This window comes from Vidua chalybeata (genome assembly GCF_026979565.1).
Source record: "Vidua chalybeata isolate OUT-0048 chromosome W unlocalized genomic scaffold, bVidCha1 merged haplotype SUPER_W_unloc_5, whole genome shotgun sequence".
In the NCBI taxonomy this organism is placed as follows: Eukaryota; Metazoa; Chordata; class Aves; order Passeriformes; family Viduidae; genus Vidua; species Vidua chalybeata.
In genome coordinates this window covers 695,332-717,321 of record NW_026530340.1, presented here as the reverse complement: position 1 = coordinate 717,321, position 21,990 = coordinate 695,332, and the positions used below count along the sequence as shown (strand labels likewise).

At 55.1% G+C, this 21,990-nt stretch overlaps 2 protein-coding genes and 2 pseudogenes across 6 annotated transcripts; 2 read left to right on the top strand and 2 right to left on the bottom strand.

Annotated features, from left to right (window-relative positions):
- Window positions 1-21,990, top strand: part of LOC128782905 (zinc finger protein 850-like) — a 211,394-nt pseudogene that overhangs the window by 21,635 nt on the left and 167,769 nt on the right.
- LOC128782907 (zinc finger protein 345-like) overlaps window positions 1-21,990 on the bottom strand; it is a 258,868-nt pseudogene that overhangs the window by 184,347 nt on the left and 52,531 nt on the right.
- Window positions 744-4,956, top strand: LOC128782931 (serine/threonine-protein kinase pim-1-like). 3 transcript variants are annotated; one of them, XM_053933483.1, is made up of 8 exons: window positions 744-1,456; window positions 1,558-1,608; window positions 1,813-2,179; window positions 2,796-2,972; window positions 3,252-3,367; window positions 3,561-3,771; window positions 4,331-4,467; window positions 4,751-4,956. In XM_053933483.1, exons 1-4 carry the CDS (start codon window positions 875-877, stop codon window positions 2,834-2,836), a joined length of 1,041 nt encoding a protein of 346 aa, XP_053789458.1. In that variant the 5' UTR covers window positions 744-874; the 3' UTR covers window positions 2,837-2,972; window positions 3,252-3,367; window positions 3,561-3,771; window positions 4,331-4,467; window positions 4,751-4,956. The 3 variants fall into 3 exon arrangements, with proteins under 3 accessions (XP_053789458.1, XP_053789457.1, XP_053789459.1); XM_053933482.1 differs by having other exon boundaries at window positions 2,796-3,121; window positions 3,214-3,367; XM_053933484.1 differs by lacking the exon at window positions 3,252-3,367 and having other exon boundaries at window positions 3,603-3,771.
- LOC128782937 (olfactory receptor 14J1-like) lies at window positions 16,218-18,381 on the bottom strand. Of its 3 annotated transcripts, none has more exons than XM_053933503.1 (2): window positions 18,276-18,381; window positions 16,218-17,612 (listed from the first exon to the last, which is right to left on the bottom strand). In XM_053933503.1, the coding sequence occupies exon 2, from the start codon at window positions 17,587-17,589 to the stop codon at window positions 16,657-16,659; it is 933 nt and encodes a 310-aa protein (XP_053789478.1). In that variant the 5' UTR covers window positions 17,590-17,612; window positions 18,276-18,381; the 3' UTR covers window positions 16,218-16,656. The 3 variants fall into 3 exon arrangements, with proteins under 3 accessions (XP_053789478.1, XP_053789477.1, XP_053789479.1); XM_053933502.1 differs by lacking the exon at window positions 18,276-18,381 and adding an exon at window positions 17,995-18,087; XM_053933504.1 differs by lacking the exon at window positions 18,276-18,381 and adding an exon at window positions 17,709-17,886.

Sequence of the window (21,990 nt, the reverse complement as noted above, 5' to 3'; positions counted from 1 at the left end):
CAGCCCACAAGGAAAAGGAAGAACAAGCTGTCAAGTTCTTCAAATATTTCTCCTGCTTTGCTGCAAGAGTTGAGCTGCAAGCAAGGTGTGGAAAGCCAAGAGGAGCTGCAGCTGGTGGCACATCTTGTGACAGGAGCTGCTCAAAGCTTCCTCGTTCTCCAGGAAAGGTTCTTGGAAAGAGCAAACAGGACTGTGGAGAAGATTCTGGGAAAACTGAAACAGCTTTTAAGAAATGAAATGAAAATGGAAAGAAACAATCCAAGATGGTTTTCTCTGCTTATTTCTATGTTTCTCTTTTCCATCTTGCACTACTTCTCCATCCCATTAATCCAAATGGGTCCCACTTCTAAGATCCATGACACTGTAAAATACCATGAGCTACACACAGTTTGCCTTCCCCTGGGTTTGTTTTTTGGAAATCACTGCTGGAGAGGTAAGTGCAGTGCTTGGGTCAGGTACAAATTCTGCACTCAGGGAATGCGCTCTGAGAGTGTTTGACCCTCAGCAGGGACAATGCACAGCAGCGCCCGAGGGGATTCCTGTGCCCCTGGGCAGGAGTCCAGACTCTGGGTCTGGGCTGAACACGGCAAAGTTCCCGTGTTTGGACAGGCACAAGGGCTGCCCCGGGGAGTGCGGGGCTGGGCGCGGGGGCGAGCGGGCAACGGACAAACGGACACAGGGACAAACGGCCCCGGAGCTTCAGTTGCTTCAGTTGCAGCGGCAGCAGCGGCAGCAGCAGCAGCAGCAGCGAAAGCAGCGAAAGAAGCGGCATTGTCAAGTCCCTCTTGCTCCTCCTCTCCCTCTCTTGCTGTCCCGCAGCCTCTCCCGCTCTCCCTTTCCCGCTGTCCCCTCCTCTCCCGGTCTCTCTCTCCCCATGCCCGGCCGGGCCATGACCCCGCCCCGTCCCCGGCCCCGGGCGGGGCTGCCCCATCCCCGTCTTCATCCCCGGCCGTCCCGCCGCGGTCTCGCCCCCGCCCGGCTCTGGCCGTGCTGGCGCTGGCGCTGCTGGGCGGGCATCAGTGCCTGGGGCTGGGGCGGCATCGCCGCCCTTTGGCTCCGCCTGGCCCGAGCCCGGCCCCGGCCCCGACGTGGGCTCCAGTCCCGGCCCCGGCCCCGGCTCCTCCCGGGCCCCGCGGAGGACACAGGCGGCGCGGCCGCTGCCGCCGCCTCCGCTGCGGCTTCCCCGGCCCGAGCTCCGCCGCTCGGCAGCGCGGCCGCCGGCCCCGAGCCGCCGCTGTCCCGTTGCCAGCAGAGAACGCCTGGGGATGGCCGGCCCGGGGCGCTCGGGGGGCGCTCGGGGGCCGCTCCTGGCCCCGGGCCGAGCGCTGACAGCCGCGTCCCGCCCGCAGGGAAGGCGCAGGAGGCCCTGCAGGAGCGGTACCGGCTGGGTTCGCTGCTGGGCAGCGGCGGCTTCGGCAGCGTCTTCGCGGCCACGCGGCTCTCGGACGGCGCCCCGGTGAGCGGCGGGGCCGGCGGCGGGCGCAGGAGGAGGAGGAGGAGGATGGGGTTGGGCTAGGCGGGGGGCGAGCTGAACCCGCTGCTGTCCCTTGCTCGCAGGTGGCCATCAAAAGGGTGCCGCGGGATCGCATCCGGCACTGGGGCGAGCTGGTGAGTGAGCGGGGCCAGCGGCAGAAGCCGGGCCATGCCGGGCGGGGATGAGCCGGGGCCCGGCAGGGTGGGAGCTGCCGGGAGCCCTGCAGGGAGAGCGGGCGTGGGCTGAGCGGGGCATGCAGAGCATCCCGGGCTGGCTGAGGGCTTCCCCAGCCCCGGCACGGCCTCAGCCCCACTGACGGCATCGCGCTCCTCCCGCAGCCCGACGGCACCAGCGCACCCCTGGAGATCGTGCTGCTGGCCAAGGTGGCCTCTGGCTGCGCTGGTATCATTCAGCTCCTGGAGTGGCTCGAGCTCCCCGACAGCTTCTTGCTGGTGCTGGAGCGCCCGGAGCGGTGCCAGGACCTGTCGGGTTTCCTGGCGGAGCGGAGGTTCCTGCCGGAGGAGGAGGCGCGGGGGCTGTTCCGCCAGGTGCTGGAGGCCGTGTGGCACTGCACCAGCTGCGGGGTCCTGCACAGGGACATCAAGCCCCAGAACATCCTGCTCGACCTGGCCACCGGGCGGGTGAAACTGATCGACTTTGGCTGTGGCGCCTTCCTCCAAGACACAGCCTACACCCATTTTGCAGGTGAGCCCTGCCAGGGGATGCTCCTGGGCATCTCATGGCCCAGCCGGGGTGCAGCACCGGGGCTCCCCCCTGTTGCAGCTGGGATGGGATTAATGCTGGAGCCAGGTTGATTTGGGTGGGGGTGTGAGGGGGTCCAGCTCCCAGCCCTGCTGACAGCCTTCAGCACCCACTGTGCCCCAGGCTGGGGCTGGAGCTGGGGCAGCCAGCCCGACAAAAACCCCCATGGGGGTAGCAGAGAGGGGGGTCTGACCCCGTGCCCTGGACAGTTTGGTGAGCAGGCGAGGAAGGGCTTGGACTGCTCTGCTCCCCTTGTTTGCCTTGACTTGTTCACATATTTGGGGGGCTGTGCAGGCAGGTAGTCGAGTGGGTTTCTCCACCACTGGGTGAGTTTTTCTTTTGTGTGTCATGGTTGGGCCTTCCCAGGGTTTCTGCTGCCCTCTTCCAGCACCAGTGGCTTCTTTTCCAGCCCCGAGCCTGTACACAAGTCCCAGGTGCTGGCGAGAGGGCAGCGGTCACCCCGTGTGCCACTGGGGCAGCCCCCACATGCCCAGGGATGCTGGGGCCAGGCTCTGGGAGCAGCAGCATCCCCCTGCTGAACTCTGTCTGTGTTCCACAGGAACCCTGTCCTACAGCCCACCAGAGTGGATCCACCACTGACGCTACCACGGCGAGGCAGCGACCATCTGGTCCCTGGGCCTCCTGCTGTGCCACCTGGTCATGGGCAAGCACCCGTTCAGGAGGGGCCAGGAGATCATCTGGGGGCGGATCTTGTTCCCACGACGGCTCTCTCAAGGTGGATCCTCATCTCTGGCCACGGGGGCAATACCAGTGCTGGCAGACAGCAGCAGCTCGTGGGCATCCCACTCTGGCAGCTGCTGAGGAGGTGGCACAAGTCCTGGTCTCCTGCTCTCCTCCAAACAGAGAATCCATGGGGAAGTTCAGGTCCAGCTCTGGGCACACCCAGCATGGCCGGGGCATGGGAACAGGGGGGCAACTTCTCCAACTGACTGGTGATTCCTGGTTTCTCTCCCCAGAGTGCCAAGATGTCATTAAGAGGTGTTTGTCCATGCAGCCCTTGGAGAGGCCATCCTTAGAAGAGCTTTTCCGTGATCCTTGGGTGCAGGGTGTTCCTCAGCCGTAGAGGATGGGAGAGATCCAGGTGCACAGTTGGATCCAGGGGCCTGGCAGGTAACAGCTCCACACATCTCTTGGCAATCAGTGGCAAAGCCAGCCAGACAGGTTTTGTGCTGCCTGTAGCTCTGAGCAGGGGTCAGCAGAAGGGGACACGCAGCTCTTGGGCTGGAGCTGAGCTGGAGATCTGGTGTAGCAAGCACTGGTGGCCACCATCCCCTGGGTTTTGCTTGACCTGGTTCACTGACAGCTGGGCCCTGGGCAGAACCCTGACAGCCTGGTCTGGCCCCAGGGAAGGAGAAGGAGCCCCTGGAGAAGCTGCACCAGGTGGGGCTGCTGCTGCTGGAGACACCAAGGACAACCTCAACGATGACAATCTCTTCCTTGGGCTGGCCAGCTGAAGATGATGGACTTGGATTCTGGCACCTTCTCCAAAGCCAGGCTCCACAGGGAATTTGCAGGTGAGTCCACACGCAGGGGGATGCTCCCAGATTTGGGCATTGCTCAGCCTGGCTGGGAACCAAAGGTTCCCCCTTTGCTGGGGCGGATGCAGCTGATCCTTCAGTCGGCTGCCAGGCTGCTTTTGGCAGGGCTGGGGGCATGGGCTGGGGTGGGTACGAAATGGGAGTGGGCTCCTGGCCCTGCCAACAGCCCCCAGCACCCACCGTGCCCCGGGCTGGGGCTGGGGCTGGGGCAGCCAGCCCGACACAAACCAACCCCCATGGTGGGAGCACAGGTGGGACTCCAGAACCTGTGCAGGGGCTGCTTTGCTTTGCAGGCAAGGAAGGGCTTGGGCTGCTCCACTGCCCCTGTTTGCTTTGGGATCAGCGTTATTTTGGGGGGCAGTGCAGGGGGAAGGGAGAAAGCCTGGGCTTCCCTCACCTGTGGGTGGGATTTTCCCTGGCATGCAGGGGTTGGGCCTTCCTCAAGGCCCTGACAGAGATAAGATTTTTGACCTTTTTTCTTCTTCCCCTTTTTGTCTGTAATCTATTTTCAATCATTTGCTTTTTGTTTTTCTAGAGGAAGCGTTCCAGGTGGGGTCCAGCCTGGATGGGGAAGTGCTTGGGAGCAGCTGCGGCGTGGATGGGCCGTGCCCTTGGAGAAGGCTGAGGACATCGTTTGGGACCAGCTTTTCTTCCAGCGGGGGATGGCGTCAGGTGGGTCCCGTCTGCTTGGCATGGTGGGATCAGAGCTTTGGGGAGATGGCAGCGAGCACAGGAGCATCCTGCTCCGGGCAGCTGCTGAGGGCTGGATGTGCCGTGGCTGGCTGCAGGCTGGGCACATGTCCTGCCCTCCTGCTCTGCTGCCAAAGGCAGCAGTGATGGGCAGCTCTGGGCACCGCTCTGGGCACGGCCAGCATGGCCTGGGCACCACGGGCAGCTGGGACAAGGGGACAGGAGCCTTCAGCTGACGGGCGCTTTCTGGTTTCTCTCCTTGCAGCCGGGCTCTGCGGGTGCTGAGGCTGCTCTGGGCTCTGCCAGGGCTCTGCTGGAGCTCAGCACCGGGCCAGAATCAGCTAAAGAAGAAATGGTGTGACCTGCAGCACAGACTTGCTTGAGCATTTCAGCAACACAGCTCAAGTCTGCAGAGTGTACACCTCCAAGGGAAAACATGCCACCACCCAAAAAATAAACTTGTTCAATAGCTTCTGAAATGAAATCAATCTGGGATGACCCCAAATGCCATTTTGCAGCTTGCTCAAGCTGTAGCTCAGCCCTTCTCTGAACATTTCTCTCCCCCACCTGCCTTTTACTTCCCAACTGCTCCCTCTTTTCCCCCAGTGAGTTCCCAGCCTATGGCAGTCTCCATCACACTGCTGCCTTCCTTGATTCCCCTCACCACGAGGAAGGCCGAGCCCCAGGCTTAGGGACTCATCCTGTCACTGGCTGAGGAGCAGCAATGTCTCAGAGGTCTGGTTGGATTTTAGTGTCCTTCAGAGCTGCTCTCCAGCCCTCAGCTCTCCTCACTGCTGAGTTCCCACTCCCTTTTCCTTGTCCTTGCAGCAGGATGAGCTCTGTGAATCCCCTTGAGCCTCGCCACTCTTCCCAGCCCATGCACCCACCTCAGTTAGGCTGAAGCTGCAGCTTCTCTGTCTCCTCTGGCACACCAGTCCAGTCCCCTGTGCGGGGAGCCCCAGCCCCAGAGCACAGCACTCAGCAGTGCAGTCCGGGCTGGAGCAGCTGCCCTGCAGCCCTGGCTTGGCTCTTGGTGGCAAGGGAATGCTCCCTGTTTGCAGCTGTCCCTGCAGGATGGCCCCAGGGCAGAGCCCAGCCGGGCTCCCACTGCAGCCCCTGAAGCTTGGGGCAGACAGGGGTCCCAGAGCTGAGGTTCACGGGGAGCGCTCGCAGCTGTGGCTTGCAGTCAGTGTTGGCAAATGTTGTGTTCTCATCTCCTGCAGCCTGTGGGGAAAGCAACCTGTGCTGCCAGGCCTGTGTGTGCCAGGCCTGTGTGTGCCAGGGGCTCTTGGATGTCTCTGTACCCATGGACAGAAGGCTCTGTGTGTGCAAGGGGCTCTTGGATGTCTCTGTACCCACGGACAGAAGGCTCTGTGTGTGCCAGGGGCTCTTGGATGTCTCTGTACCCATGGACAGACGGCTCTGTGTGTGCCAGGGGCTCTTGGATGTCTCTGTACCCACGGACAGAAGGCTCTGTGTGTGCCAGGGGCTCTTGGATGTCTCTGTACCCATGGACAGAAGGCTCTGTGTGTGCCAGGGGCTCTTGGATGTCTCTGTACCCATGGACAGAAGGCTCTGTGTGTGCCAGGGCTCTTGGATGTCTCTGTACCCACGGACAGAAGGCTCTGTGTGTGCCAGGGGCTCTTGGATGTCTCTGTACCCATGGACAGAAGGCCCTGTCTGTGCCAGGGGCTCTTGGATGTCTCTGTACCCATGGACAGAAGGCTCTGTGTGTGCCAGGGGCTCTTGGATGTCTCTGTACCCATGGACAGAAGGCTCTGTCTGTGCCAGGGGCTCTTGGATGTCTCTGTACCCCTGGACAGAAGGCCCTGTCTGTGCCAGGGTTTCCAGAATGTCTCTGTACCCATGGGTATGGAGTAGCATGGACAGTGACAGTGTCAGTCACATTGCTTGCACGCGCTTTCCTTTGCATACAAGACACATCCATGCACACCCCCATGTACAGATACATTAAAAGGACAGGGAAGGATAGAGATTTCCCACAGAGCTCTGACTTTGACATAACTCACCCTTTAGCCAGTGGCCAGGGGATTTTTTTCCCAGCTCTGTGTGAGAAGGTGTCCAGGAGCTGAAGGAGCAGAATTTAGAAGCAGTTTCAGGATTTCTAGGCAGGCAGTGGAGCTGACAACCGTCCACGTAACTCACCGTATTCATCAGGATGTGCTGCTGGTTCTTTGGGAATATGGCCCAGTGGAGACACGAGACTTGGAAAAATCCCAGCTCTCTGTGGATTTGTGCAAAGGGGGAGCAGCAGAAACACTTTGTGTCTGCTCTGGGGACACAAGGCCCAAGGAGCTGTGGTGGCAGAGAGTGACCTGGGCTGGTGGCAGGTGAAGTCCTGGTTCATGACATCCCAGAGTGGCACAGGACAAAGCTCCAAGCACCCCCAACCCCACTGATGAAGTCTTTGTGATGCTGCACATCCTATTGGAAAAGCTGCTGTCACAGAATGCACTGGGATTTGTAAGTTTCATTTTCAACACTTTAGGTCCAAGTTTCAAACTGCACTATTTTTGCCCTCAAGACACAGTGTGCATAATCCATCTCTCATCCTCCTCTTGCTTCAACTCCAATTTAAAAAAAAATCTTAATATTGGAAACAAAACCAAAATCTTTAAAAAAAGGATGCTGAGTTCAGTCTGTAAGATGGATCCAGGCCATCAGAACATGCACAAAGTAAATGAGTTCTCCTTTTAAAAAGATCAGTTACCTGTTAATCCAAAGTTAGAGAAGATTTTCACTACACATTTGTTTCTTGTTTTCTCTTTCATATTTCTCTCATTTTTCTTTTTAAGCAGATAACACGTCCTGAAAAAGAAATGTACAGCAAAATGAGATACATTTCTGATAAACAATGAAAATATTTACTCCTCTGTTTACTTTTCTCTGGATACCCTGATGTAAAAAAACTAGCAGATATGAGCAGGGGTGTAAAGTGTTTGCTTTGCACTAAGCTGGAGTTCAGCACTGCTGACATCCTGATCCAGCCAAGAGTTGCAGAATTCTTTTGCACATCTCGAGCCATGTGTTTGCAGGCACAGCACCTGCAGTGCTGACACAGCCGTGCACGTGAATAACTCTGTTACTCCCTCACAGAATTTGGGCTGTGCCCCTGAACGAGGTGCTCCAGCCCTTTGCTCCTGGTTCCCGTGGGGAGCAGCTCCCTTCCCTCTGGCTGAGCTGCTCAGGCAGAGCCTGGCAGCTCCTGGCCCTGCAGGGCTGAGGCTTTTCCCCGTTGCTGGGCACAGACTGATGGAGCAGCACTGCTGAACACGGGCACACAGAGGGACCAGCAGCAGCTGCCTTTGGCCACCTGAGGCTCCAAGGCCCAAACTCGGAGCAGACAGGGCTGGAAGAGACTCGCAGGCTCCCTGCTGGCTCTGCTGCCCCACTTGTGCCCACCTGGGAGCCCCCAGGGCCAGCAGGGACTTGAGATGGCAGCCCTGGGCTCCTGGAGGTTGTGCAAGGAACGCAGCTGGGGACTCCCTGTCCATGGGCAGCTTCCAGATGGAAAAGGCTGCTGTGCCCAGGCAGCTCCAAGGGCAGAGAAAGGAGGGTCTCCACCACGGGATCTGTGCCAGTCCCACAGTCCTGGGCAGCAGCCACTGAGCCCTGGGGGAGCAGAGGGACAAAAGCAGGCAAGGTCAGAGACTGGAGAGAGCCAGAGCTGGGAGCAGGAACAGCTGCTCCATTGCACTCTTGGAGAAAGCTCTTGGCTGGTTCAAAGCGCTGAAAGGCGTGAAGGGCAGAGAGGAGGCCACAGCAAACAATGCTCCTGTTTCCACAGCCTCCCCTCTCCGTGTCCCAGAAGGAATTGGATGGACTGTGTTCTTCTCTCTGAGTCGTCTGGTTCAGCACGAGCAGCTGAGCACCAGGAGCTGAAGGAGCTGAAGCCTCAGGCCACAAGAGCTGGGCCAGAGGAGACTTTCTGAGCAAATGAATGCTGCTAACATGGACCTGGCTGAATTCAGCAGATGGAATCATGGAATCACAGAATCCTTTCTGTTGGGAAAGGCCTCTGAGCTCATCCAGTCCAGCTGGTCACCCAGCAGTGTCGAGCCCAGCACTAAACCACGTCCCTGAAGTGCCAAGGCCTGGACAACAGCCCTAAGTGAGGCCTGAACAACAGGCCCTGAGCCAAAGGTGGCCTCTGGATGAACCTTCCAGCCAAAGGTTATCTTTGGATCTGCTCATTAATGAAATATGTATGGTCATTAGCACTGTGATAGATGTATCCACTCATTAGTGAAACATATATTGACCTTTCTGTGTTTAGAAGCAGGACAAGGCCATGAAATCTGACATCTGGCCTTGTTTGGGGCTGAATGGTCAAAGTCACCTCCCTTGGTTCCTCCTGGGCCCTGGCCAGGCTTTGGGAGGAAGCCAAGAGGAGGATGAAAGCAGATGTTCCCACACCAGAAGTGCTGTCAGTTTGTTCATTCGGCACTGTCAGAGCTGGGCCCTCTCACAGCAGGGCTGGAGCCTCACCTGTGGCTGGAGGCACCTGCAGGAATTGCCAGTGTCTAGGAGTGGCTCTGCAGCCCTTGGCTGTGACAGCTTCCCCAGCTGCTGTGTGGATCTGGGGGATGGTAAAGCCTGAGGGTAACTGGGGCTGGATCTTTCTTAATCACTGCTGCAATCTTTGGTGGTGATGGTTGGGTGCATTGCTGAGCTGCTCCTTTTGTGATTCTTTGCTGCTTTGAGCTACAGTAACTGACACTGATTCCTTCAGTTGGTGTCTGTGTCTTTGGTGCTGACCCTGCCCACTGGTGAAACAAAACTGGCACAGTCTGGCCAGATCACCACAAAATGTCACTTTTTAAATGTAAATGTGAGGAATCAGTCCCATCAGAAATTCCCAGATGGGAAGCCCTTCCCTGGAGTTCCCTGGCTCTGGAGTGGGCTGAGGTGGGAGCACCATGTGAGCAGTGGGGCAGTCGGTTAAAAGAGGCTGAACCCCTGGATGTCTTAAAATGCATCCAAAAATTGCATATGGGAAATGGAAAAGATCTTGTGGGTTTGGGAAGATGGGGATGGATTTTGTTAACAGCACATTAGAAACAGCACCAACAGAAGGAAAAACTGTTGTTAGAATACTCCCACATGGAGTGACAGAAGAAGGTTTAAATCATGAACTCAGGTTCATTTGTTCAAATGATATAATAATAATAATAATAATAGCTATATATAATATAACCCAATTATCTGTATTCATATCTGTATAATTTTAAATTGATAATGTGAAATAATGCTGACAATACTAATTTGACAGCTTTGGCTGCTCACTGTGACACTGAATACCCCACAGAAAAGGACTGGCCAAGACCCAGCTGTCAGTGGTAAACTTTGTGAATTGTGTACAATGAATAAAGGAGGAAGGGATGAAATTGGCTATTTTTATAGGATTTGCTGATACTGTGATGCAGAATGCTTTTTCTATTACTGTGAGAAATAAAGTGATTAAGACTGCTGGATTTTTCATGTCCCAGACAGTCCACAAGCTGCAGGATTGGTTGAACAGGTGAAGGGGTTGTTAAAAGAGCAGTTGACAAAACCAGGAGATGGGAACCTGTCCCCATGGAGAAGCCATCTCCCAGATGTGCTCCATGCCCTTAGCAATGGCCCCCTGGGGAAATGGAAACCCCCTGGCTGTGCACGGCTGCTCACAATTTGCAAATACAGCCATGGACAGTGAGACTTGGACTGCCTGGGAAATTGTTCTGGCTGTGATGGCCCTGGCAGGGCCAGCCCAGAGGCTGCAGGGCTGGACCTTCATGCACTGGAATTAGTTAGGATAAATGAGAAGCAAATGAGAGTTAACAGTACAGGAACAGGAATCCAGATTCCTCCAGGACACTTTGGTTTGATAACTGCTCACTGCAGCTTGGCCTTGCAAAGTGCTCATGCCATGGGAGGAGGAACTGATGCAGATTATCAAGGAGAAATTGAAGGAAATTGGTTAAACAATATTGAACAAGATTGGATTATTCAACCCCATGACAGGGTAGCACAATTATTGATGTTGTCAGTTTTTAAAACAATTGGGAAAAAAGGAGATCCACCTCAAATCACTGCTGTTGGTGGAGATAAAGGGTTTGGATCCAACAGTGCTAATAAAGGAGCCAGAGTGTGGGTCCAGAGGCCAAAAGGCCCTCCCGAGGCTGTTGAAGGAACAGCTCTGGGGAAAGACAGCACTGTTTGAATCCTGAAAGCTGGGCAGGAACGATGGGAATGTGTCCCTGCAGCCAAGGGTTCTGTGTGAGAACAAGTAGATATTACAGGAGATTGTTTTACACGTCCTGCCAGACCAAATCTCCCTGTTTGCCCCAGGGAAAACTCGTGACCTGGACTCCATCTAGGATGGAGCCAGGGCCAGGCTCTTGTACTGCCCCAGGTGTATCCCTTGAAGGCCTTTTAATAAACACCTGCTTTAGTCCTTTAGCACTGTCTAGCTCTGTTCTAGGTAGCCTCTCAAGGCATCACCACCCAACCAGGGCAACACGGACCAGGCCTGGCTGGCTGGGCCTCCTGGGGACCACCTGCCCACCTTGGCATGTCGAGGGCTGCTTCTCACCTGCCCTGAAGCACTGGGGCTCTGGGCTTTCCTTCCACACTTTCTCAGTTGTGTCCCTGGCAGGGATCTCTTCAAAGTACAAGAAACTTCAGTGTTTCAATGTAACTGAGCTCTTGAGGGTTTTGTGACATCACTGAGGGAGTTGTGACATCACAGAGGTGGCTGTGTAACATCATAGAGCAGGCTGTGACATCACAGAACAGACTGTGACTTGGCAGGGTGACTTTGTGACAACACAGACTTCTGTGACATCACAGCACTGCTGTTTGGCATCACAGGGTGACATCATAGAGCTCGTGCTGTGACATCACAGAGATGGCTCTGTGACATCACAGGGACAGTGTGACATCATAGGGGTAGTGTGACATCACAGAGGTAGCTGTGTGATGTCACAAAGTCAGTGTGATGTCATAGGGGCAATATGACATCACAGAGTGGGCTGTGTGACATCACAGAGACGGCTCTGTGACATCACAGTGATGGCTGTGTGACATCACAGAGATGGCTCTGTGACATCACAAGGGCAGTGTGACATCATAGGGGCAGTATGACATCACAGAGTGGGCTGTGTGACATCACAGAGATGGCTCTGTGACATCACAGTGATGGCTGTGTGACATCACAGGGCAGTGTGACATCATAGGGGCACTATGACATCATATGGGGCACTATGACATCACAGTGATGGGTGTGTGACATCACAGGGCTGTGTGACATCATAGGGGCAGTGTGACATCATAGAGATAGCTGTGTGACATCACAAAGGCAGTGTGACATCATAGGGGCACTATGACATCACAGAGTGGGCTGTGTGACATCACAGAGATGGCTCTGTGACATCACAGTGGTGGCTGTGTGACATAACAGGGCTGTGTGACATCATGGCGATCGTTGTGTGACATCACAGGGGCTGCGTGAGGTCACTGGGGAGGTCACTCCACCCCAGACCCCCTCACAGTTCCCCCAGAGAAGTCCAACGCTGCTCGTGCACAGCGGGGTCCCCTGTACCCCCGGGTCCCCCTGCCCCCGGCACCGCAGCCTCCCCCAGAGGATGTTCCACGAGATCGACCCCAGAGCCTGACACGGGGACGGGGGACGGGGCTGTGGGGGGTGGGACAGGGGGACAGGCACCCCCCGGCAGCGTCCCCGTGTCCCCCAGGGCCAGAGCCTGGGCCAGGGCTCCTTCACCCTGTTACCAACGAGGGCTTGAGAGCGCTGAAAAAATCCCCAGCAAGGGAGCGGCAAAAACCAGATTTAATATTAAGCGACAGCACCACAAAGTTCCTTGGCCAGAGTCACTCTGCTCCTGACTGGACACTTCAGGCACAGCAAGGAAACAAAGCAACAACAAAACCAAACAAAATCCAGGCATTCAGACCAGAAATTAGCCAATAACTGAGGCCTTCCCTGCTCCGGGCTGGACAAGCCCAGCTCCCTCAGCCTCTGCTCACAGCCCCAGGGCTCCAGCCCCACCTTGGAGGCCCTTCCCTAAACCTGCTCCAGCTGCCAGACATCTTTCCTGCCCTGGGGAACCCAACCCAGGCCACAGGGACCTGGATAATCCACGTCCTTGATGTCCTGGTCACACAGCCCTGGCCCCTTTTCCCCGAGTCAGGCTCTGGGGTGGATCCTGTGGAACATCCTTTGGTGGAGGCTGTGGCTCCAGGTGGGCCGGGGGGATAGCGGGGGACAGGGACCCCGCTGGGCATGAACAGCATTGGACTTGTTGGGAGAAACTGTGAGAGGGAGCTGGGGCGGAGTGACCAACCAGTGACCTCACACAGCCCTCCTGGGATGTCAAACAGCCCCTCTGTGATGTCACAGCCTGCTCTGAGATGCCACAGCCCATTTTTTAATCTCACACAGACGGTGTTTGATGCCACAATCCATTCTGTGATGTCACAGAGCTGCCCTGTAATGTCACAGCAAAATTCTGTGACATCACAGTATACTCTGTGATGTCAGACCTCTGTCATCACAGCCAGCTCTGTGATGTCAGAGACAGTCTATGATGCTGTAGCTGCACGATGACCTCACATAACCCACTCTGTGATGTCATAGCCCACTCTGTGACCTCATATTACCGGATGATAAATTGTCTTGAAGTTCACCAGCCTCAGTGTCCTGCCAGCTCAGCCAGGCCCACGGGAACATTGGGGTCCACGACCACCAGGGACCACCAGAGAGACCCCCAGGACAGAAGAGAGCATGGGTAAAGGGGAGGGGAAATATGTTAATGATTTTGGGGAAATGATTATCAGATGTATGTTTAGTCCAGGACAATCAATGAATATGTGTGCAAAATACAGAATATGAACAGAGAAGGGCTGGTGGCAGATGTGGGGGTCAGAGGCTGCCTGGGGCACAGTGACCATGAAATAATCAAGTTTTCATTGTACTGTGAAAGAAGGAGGGGCAGCAACAAAACTGCCACACTGGAATTAGGCAGGGTAGACTTTGGCCTATTTAGAATGGAGATCTGGAGAGTACTGAATCAGGTACTGATTTTTTTAAGGGAAACAGCCCTTAAAAACAAAAGGGTCCAGGGAGGATGGACACATTTCAAGAAAGTAATGTTAAGGGGGAAGGAGCAGCCTGTCCCAGTGTGGCAAAAGATGAGCTGGTGAGGAAAATGACTGCCCTGGCTGCCCATGGAGGTTTGGTAGGCACTCTAGGGAAAAGAAGAGGGTGCATTAACTTTGGACAGAAGGTCAGGCGACTTCGGAAATGTTTGAGGATGTTGTTAGGTCAAGCAGAAAGAAAAGCTGAGAGGTGAAATCTCAATTAGAGATTAACCTGGCCACTTCTCTAAAAAATAATAAAAAAATTGTCTCTGAAAAAATTTATAGCAAATGTTATATATGTTATAGAAAAAATTCCTATAAATAAATTAATAGCAAAACCTGGGATAAGGAGAACCTCTACTTTTCATTGGATCCGGTGGAGAATAGAGTAACTAAAGATAAGGAAAAGGTTGAGCTACTTAACACCTTGTTTGTCTCAATTTTGAATATTAGGACAGGTTGTCCGCAGGACAAGAGTTCTCCTGAGCTGGCAGATGGGCACAGGGAGCAGAACAGCCCCCTGTAATCCAGGAGGAAGCAGCTGGTGACCTGCTGAGCCACTCAGATGCTCACAGGTGGATGGGATGGGATGGGATCCATCCTAGGGGGATGAGGGAGCTGGAGGATGAGCTCCCCAAGCTGCTCTCCATCATTTCCCATCAGTCCTGGCTCAGCAGGGAGGTGCCAGAGCACTGGAGGTGCCAGTGTGAGCCCATCCCCAAGAAGGGCTGGAAGGAGGATCTGGGGAACTCCAGGCCTGTCAGCCTGACCTCGGTGCCCGGCAAGGTTCTGGAACAGATCACCTTGAGAGCCATCACAGGGCACCCACAGGATGGCCGAGGGGTCAGAGCCAGCCAGCGTGGATTTGAGAGGGGCAGGTCCTGCCTGAGCAACCTGATCTCCTTTTATAACCAGGTGACCCAGCTGTGGATGTGGGAAAGGCTGTGGATGTGTCCATCTGCACTTCATCAAAGCCTTTGACACTGTCTCTGACAGCATTCCCTGGAAAAGCTGCAGCCCACGGCTTGGGCAGGTTCCCTCCTGGCTGGGAGATGGAAGAGCTGGCTGGAGGCTGGGCCCAGAGAGTGGTGGGGATGGTGCTGCATGCAGCTGGTGTCCAGTCCCTGCTGCTGTCCCCCAGGGATCTGTGCTGGGCCCAGTCCTGTTTCACGTCTTCACTGATGATCTGGCTGAGGGGATCGAGCCCACCATCACCAAATTTGCAGATGACACCAAGCTGGGTTGAATGTGGATCTGCTGGAGGGTAGGAGGGCTCTGCACAGGGCCCTGGACAGGCTGGATCCAGGGCCCAAATCCAACAAGGTGAGGTTTAACAAGTCCAAGTGCCGGGTCCTGCACTTTGGCCACAACAACCCCTGCAGCGCTCCAGGCTGGAGACAGAGGGGGTGGACAGCAGCCAGGCAGAAAGGGACCTGCAGGGACTGATGGACAGCAGGCTGGACATGAGCCAGCCGTGTGCCCAGGTGGCCAAGAAGGCCAATGGCTCCTGGCCTGGATCAGGAATGGTGTGGCCAGCAGGAGCAGGGCAGTGATTCTTCCCCTGTGCTGGGCACTGCTTGGGCAGCACCTCGAGTGCTGTGTCCAGCTCTGGGCCCCCCAATTTAGGAAGGACATGGAGGGGCTGAAGCGTGTCTAGAGAAGGGCAACAAGGCTGGTGAGGGGTCTGGAGCACAAGTCCTGTGAGGAACGGCTGAGGGAGCTGGGGTTGTTGATCCTGGAGAAGAGGAGGCTCAGGGGAGGTAAGGCGACACAAAGGTGACACAAAGGGATGAGCTGTGTGCAGGGGAGGGAACAGGGGTGGGCAAGAGGAAGAAATCTGCAGCAGGAAGAGTAAGGAAAGCAAAGGTGAAGCCAAGAAATGCTCAGGGCATTTTGGGGGTGGCTGCCAGGCAGCCCTGGCTCTGAGCAACAGCGTCTGCAGTGGGACAGGAAAGTCCCAGCTGATGGGAACAAACTTTCTGGCTGAGTGCAGAGGCCAGGACAAAGCTGAGTGGTTTCCCTGGCGTCCCCCAGCCCTTCCTGGCCCCAGGGGCTGATGGCATTTGTGCTCCCTCAGGTTCATGTCCCCACAGCAGCAGCACGGGGGTGCTCCCGCCTGCTGTGTGCAATGCAAACAGGGGCTCCTGAGCCAGCGCTGCCGTGTTTGTGCCTGCAAGGATGCGGCACCTGTGTGAGCTGGGGGAGAGGCCAGGGCTGCAGAGGGGGGATGTTGTTGGCAGCTCCATGAGGACGCTCTGGGACGCTGCCCTGGGCTGTGCAGCGCACTGGGGATGGATCAGCCCCTGCTCTGCTGCTCCTTCCCGTCTCCCCCAGGGCCCTGGCAGAGCACCAGCCGTGCTGTTTGCCCCCAGCCTGCCCACGGCCAGCCTGGGGCTGCTCAAGGGGGTTTTCTGTGCTGAGCATTGGCCTGGCCGTGTTCTTGAGAGAGCCTGGGCAAGGAGCCTGGAGCCCCCAGGCCCTGGCCTGAGGCGTCAGCGCTGCCCCAGCAGTGCCCATGGCCTGTCCCTGCTGCAGCCCCGGCACTGCCACCTCCAGTACTGTGCCCAGCCCCGAGAGCACTCAGGCCCTGCAGCAACACCAGGGCCACCAGGGCAGCGGGGCAGGGCCACGGGAGCAGCACTGGCAACACCAAGTGCTGCTGCTGCTGCTGGGCACAGCTGCTGTGCCAGCACTGATCTGCCCCCAGCTCTGCACACAGACATTGCTGCTGCAGCTCCAGAGAAGGCAACAAAAGGGCATCTCTGCAGAAAATTCTGCTGGGAGATCCTTGAGTTCCTTTAAAGACACGGAGAGTGCAGCCCCTCATTGACACAGTCTGTGGCCATAGGGAATGTGGAGAGAAACAAAATGAGAAATGGTACTAAAAATGATAGTTCTTTTTGGACAACATGGAAAAACTAAAACAAAGGAAAAGAACCTCCAAAATGAAACCAACAAGATGTATAAAAGACGACTTTTATTACAAGTGATTTGCCGAAATTGGCCAGCAGTTTAATGTTCCTGAAAGCATCCAGTCATCAGTCTCCTCACTGCAGCCTTGAGCTCCTGGTTCCTCAGGCTGTAGATGAGGGGGTTCAGGGATGGAGGCACCACCGAGTACAGAACTGACAGGGTCAGATCCAGGGATGGGGAGGACATGGAAGGGGGCTTCAGGTAGCTGAACAATGCAGTGCTGACAAACAGGGAGACCACAGCCAGGTGAGGGAGGCAGGTGGAAAAGGCTTTGTGCCGTCCCTGCTCAGAGGGGATCCTCAGCATGGCCCTGAAGATCTGCACATAGCAGAAAACAATGAACACAAAACAACTAAATGATAAACATCCACTAACTGCAATGAGCCCAAATTTCCTGAGACAGGATTTGGAGCAGGAGAGCTTGAGGATCTGTGGGATATCACAGAAGAACTGGCCCAGGGCATTGCCCTGGCACAGGGGCAGGGAAAATGTATTGGCCGTGTGCATGAGAGCATTGAGAAAGGCACTGGCCCAGGCAGCTGCTGCCATGTGGGCACAAGCTCTGCTGCCCAGGAGGGTCCCGTAGTGCAGGGGTTTGCAGATGGACACGTAGCGGTCGTAGCACATGATGGTCAGGAGGGAAAACTCTGATCCAAGGAAGAAGATAAGCATAAAAACTTGAACAGCACATCCTGTGTAGGAGATGGTGCTGGTACCCCAGAGGGAATTGTGCATGGCTTTGGGGACAGTGGTGCAGATGGAGCCCAGGTGGCTGAGGGCCAGGTTGAGCAGGAAGAAGAACATGGGCGTGTGCAGGTGGTGGCCGCAGGCTACGGCGCTGATGATGAGGCCGTTGCCCAGGAGGGCAGCCAGGGAGATGCCCAGCAAGAGGCAGAAGTGCAGGAGCTGCAGCTGCCGCGTCTCTGCCAGTGCCAGCAGGAGGAAGTGGCTGATGGAGCTGCTGTTGGACATTGGCTGTGGCTGCACATGGGCACCTGTTCATGGAGAAAGGACAGTGACAAGTCAGGACAGGCTGCTTGGAGCCAAACCTGGGCCATTCCCTGTAGCCTGTCCTGCTGGGACTCACCCACCCTTGTTCCTGCTCTGGGCAATCCTTCACCCAGGTCCCTGCCTGAGCTCCAGCTGTGCTGGCTGAGTGTGCCAGGAGCAGCCAGGGCTGTGCGTGGGGGCTCTCAAGGAGCCATCCCTGCCCTGCTGCCCTGGGTTTGTGGCCATGTGGCAGAAGGACAAGGCTGGATATTCAGGATTTGTCAGGGGAGTCACTCCTACTGCAGAAAGGCTTGGTACCATCTGTGGTCACACTTCTAAGGGAAATAGATGGCAGGAGTTGGTTTTAGGAATTGTTTTCCTACCCACACATCATTGCTGGCTCTCTGAGGTCAGAAATCCCCAGCATTCCTGCTGCACTCAGAGTTTGGCACTGCGAGATGGGAGAGGCAAAGGATTCCCTGTGGCTGAGGGCAGGTGAGGGGCTGGGTGGGCTTTTTCCCCCAGCACTGCTCTGTTCAGCCCCCTCTCCTTCCCCGAGCATCTCCCTGGGCCTGGACATTCCCTCCTGAGAGGTGCCTTGTCCCTGCCAGCGCTCACAGAGCCCATCCCACCCCGTGTGCCCTCGGCTCAGCCCTACAGAAACCTGCCTGTGTGCAGGGCCCTGGCTGGGGCAGGGTCTGTGTGCAGCTGGGCAAGGGCAGCTCAGGAGAGCCCTGCTGGGCCCTGCCAAGGTGGTGCTGCTGCTGTCCAGGGCTGAGCAGTGGCTGAAGGCCCTTTGGGAGGCTGCCAGCAGGGAGACTGACCACCCAAAGTCACAGTTCTGGAGTCTCTGTAAATGTTCAAACATTCCTTTGAGGATCCTGTGTGTCCCTTTCAACTCAGAATGTTCTGTCATTCTGGGATTACAATTCCTGTTCTGCTTCTCTCATCCCCCTGCTGTCTATGATCAAAAGAGAAAAAAAAAAAAACCTTGCAACAGAGTTAGAACAGTAAAGTAAAAACCAGAGCTTTATTGGAAGCTTCCAGGTGTCCCAGTGGAAATGAGCCTCAATCGGCTCCTGATTTCAACAATTTATAAAGGTTGATTAATGAGAATATTTAACAGGAACATCCAATAGGAGATTCAGTTGTCCCAGTGACATACTCCTGGCTCAACCCATTGAAGTAGGTCCAAGGGCTACTTTGCCACACTTTTTGTTATGACTGCTCATATTCTGGTCAACAACCCAAATGTTCTTTGTGTAGGTCCTCTTCCTGATAATAAGACTATACAGTATTTCAGGAATGTATTTAGACAGGTTATTGTTCTAAAATCTAAGAGAAAGGATAGGAAATGTAATAGAGTTAATTAAGGATTGTATTGATCGAAGTATATAATAGTAGTTTAATAGAGTTAATTAAGAGTTTAATAGCCTAAAGTAAGGATTATAGCTTTATAACTATATAATAGTAATTTATAGAGCTATGAATATATAAAAATGTATCAAAAGCAGAAATCTTTTTGTCACCACACCAACGTTCCCATCCTTCTCCAAGCAGGAAATTGAAAACACTCTCAGGAAAGCTCCTGAGCTTTACAGGAATCCCAGGCTTACCTTCATTGGGAAGTGTCCTCCGGAGCTGTGCCCAGGCTGGTCTGGAGCTGGGAGCAGCCCTGCCCCAGCCAGCAGCTCGCAGCAGCAGCACCTGCCCTGCTCAGGGTGGCTCCTTCCCCCCACAGCTTCTGGCCAGCGCTGGCAGCAGCTCCCCGGGCCGGCTGAGAGCTGTCCCTGGCAGGCAGCAGAGTCCCTGGCCCAGCACAGCGCCCTGGGCTGCAGGACCCTGCTCTGCAGGACAGCCCTGGGCACCCCTGGCTGCTCTGCACAAGAGACCATCAGAGAATGTACTCACAGGGTCTGTGGGCATTGGCATGTTCCAGCTTGAGGAGATCACTGCAGGAGCTGCAGCTGCATTGTCCTGCAGCCAGAGGTTCCTGTGCCAAGGGCTGGCAGTGATTCTGCCCCAGGCACTTCTCAGCACCTTCCCAGCCCTGACTGATTGAAGCTCTCTGTGCCTCTGGGCTGTGCCCGCGCTGGCTGCAGGCAGTGTCCCAGCCCTGCTGGGCTGGGAGAAGAGCTGCTCATCCAGAGAAATGTGCTTTTGAAGCTCTTCTTGGTTACCAGCATCACCCTCAGTGCCAGGAGCCCGGCCCAGCTCAGCAGCACAGACACAGCACAAGGACTTGAATGAGCCTCTGGGGCTTTGTGCTCAGGCCTTGAACATCAGGCCCTGAGAGGCAGCTGCAGAAACCTCTCCAGAACTCCAAGTCAGAATCGAACTCCAAAGTTTCTTTGACTTTTAATGGGTCCCACTGAGGGACACGAGTGAGAAAGTGTCCCCAGGCCCCAGGCAGAGCAGAGAACTGGAGGCACTGATGACAGGTGGGGACAAAGAGAAGCCAAGTCTTGGTGGCCTGGGGCACAGCAGGGTCTGTGCCACCAAGGGCTGTCAGGAGACACCTTGTCCTGAGGCCCTGGGGCCTCCTGGCACAGCCCCAGCCAGGCTGGGCTCTGTCAGCCCCTTGTCCTGCCCTCAGCATCCCCCCCTAGCCCACATCCCAGTGGCCTCAAGGATCTGCTGGAAGGAGTCCCTGGGGAGCCTTGCTCAGGAATGGCCCTGGGGGCTCCACAATGCTCCCAGGCACTGCAGGTTTTTCAAAGGACTTTGGCTTTGGCTTTTGCCTTGCAGTCTCTGAGAGCTTTCTGCAATCATGGCCTCCAATTATCTGCTGTAATTAGTCCCTGGAGAGGCTTTGTCAGGAACAACACTCAGTGGGGCTCATTAATGCTTCAAGGTACTTCAGTTCTTTTAAGGTACTTGGTGTTTCCCTTTGGATACAGACTCTGTGAGAGGTTTGTGCAATCCTGGCCCAAATTATCTGCTTTAACGAGTCCCTTGAGAGCTTTGTATTGACTCTCAGTGGGGCTCAATAATGCTTTGAGATACTGTCCTAGGGTGGCTGTATGATGCCTTTATCCCCAATCGTCTGCCCTGTTTATGTTGAAGTCTTGTTCCAAGAGTGAAAGGAGGAGGGAAGAAGCTCAGGGTTTGTTTTCAAAAACTCACTCCCTCCTCCACATTCCTGCTCCGGGACGGTGTTATCTGCGGACGGACGGACAGCGAGACAGAGCTCTCCTTTGCTTTTTTCTAGTTAGTTTTAGCTAGCTGAGGCAGAGAAGTTCCCTGGACTGTGGTTTTTTTCCCTTTCTCTGGACCTGCTCTGGACTGAACACCAGAAGAGCATCAGCAGCTCACATCTGTGGCCCAGCGGGCCGGGCCTGGGCCGCGGCATTGCCAGCGCTGGAAGGACTGGTCAGAGACTGAGTGAGCTGAGCTGCAGCCCGGGGGATTTGCTCTGAATTTGTCTCTCTTGGAGTGGCAAGAAGTCCTATTGTTTAATATTGTCTAAGTTCTCTTGTGTAATAAACAGGTTTTTTCCACTTTTTTCCTCCAGAGGTATTTTCTCCCGAACCGGCTGGGGGAGGGGCCAATTGACTCTGCTTTCCTAAAGGAACCCTTTTGTGGGGGGGAGGGGAATTCTTTCCCCAGACTTGCCCTGAACCAGGACAAATACATTATTTTGGCGCCCAACGTGGGGCTCGAGAAAGTGGAAAAAACCTTTATTCCTCTACTGATTGCATGCTGGTTGTGTTTGTTTTGTAGTGGGCTAAAGCACCCAGTAGCCATGTTGCTTACATCCATAATGTCTCTTGGGGTGGAGGCCTTCATGTGGTTCTGGTCACTAGGCCTTTTTGAGGTTTTAGTACTTTTCTGGTCACTAGGATTGTCCCTTACACGTGGTTTTTACAGTAGAAGAGCACAGATTAAAATAGCTATTGTGCTGGCCTTGGCAATAGTGATTTATAAGGCGCTTGTAAAGATACTGGATTCTGTTCGAAATATGTATGCTTTATGGTTTTTTCACCCTACCCTGCATCCTAGTTCCAGTAGGATGTTCTGGGAGTTTATTAGTAATTGCACCTGGTTTGTTAGAGGAGGAGCAGAGGATGAGGTTTTCCAACCCCTCCTTTCCTTCTTCTCTTTTGAATCTGTTATGTCATTTTTTGGGAATGTTCAGTCTCCCCTGAATGTTAAAGAGACCCTCTTTCTGGTATTTATTCTGGGAAACTCCCTGGGAAACTTCCTTTATACAGCCTGCAGTTTCTCTAGAGTGAAGGCTGAAAAATCCAGAGGGACTGATGAAACCCCTCATCCAGATGTGGAAAATCCTAAGTGGTGTGGAGAATGGGAGAAAATAGGCCAGACCCTGAAGGAATTTTCTGACCCTGTAGAGTGGGATTTTCCAAGTGAACAAATTCAGAA

Coding starts and splice junctions, on each gene's coding strand:
- LOC128782931 (XM_053933484.1), top strand. CDS start 875: ATGCCCGGCCGGGCCATGACCCCGCCCCGTCCCCGGCCCCGGGCGGGG. Junction 1,457..1,557: donor GGCTCTCGGACGGCGCCCCG/GTGAGCGGCGGG, acceptor CCTTGCTCGCAG/GTGGCCATCAAAAGGGTGCC. Junction 1,609..1,812: donor TCCGGCACTGGGGCGAGCTG/GTGAGTGAGCGG, acceptor CTCCTCCCGCAG/CCCGACGGCACCAGCGCACC.
- LOC128782937 (XM_053933502.1), bottom strand. CDS start 18,034: ATGCTGGGGATTTCTGACCTCAGAGAGCCAGCAATGATGT. Junction 17,613..17,994: donor CAGAGAGCCAGCAATGATGT/GTGGGTAGGAAA, acceptor CTCCATGAACAG/GTGCCCATGTGCAGCCACAG.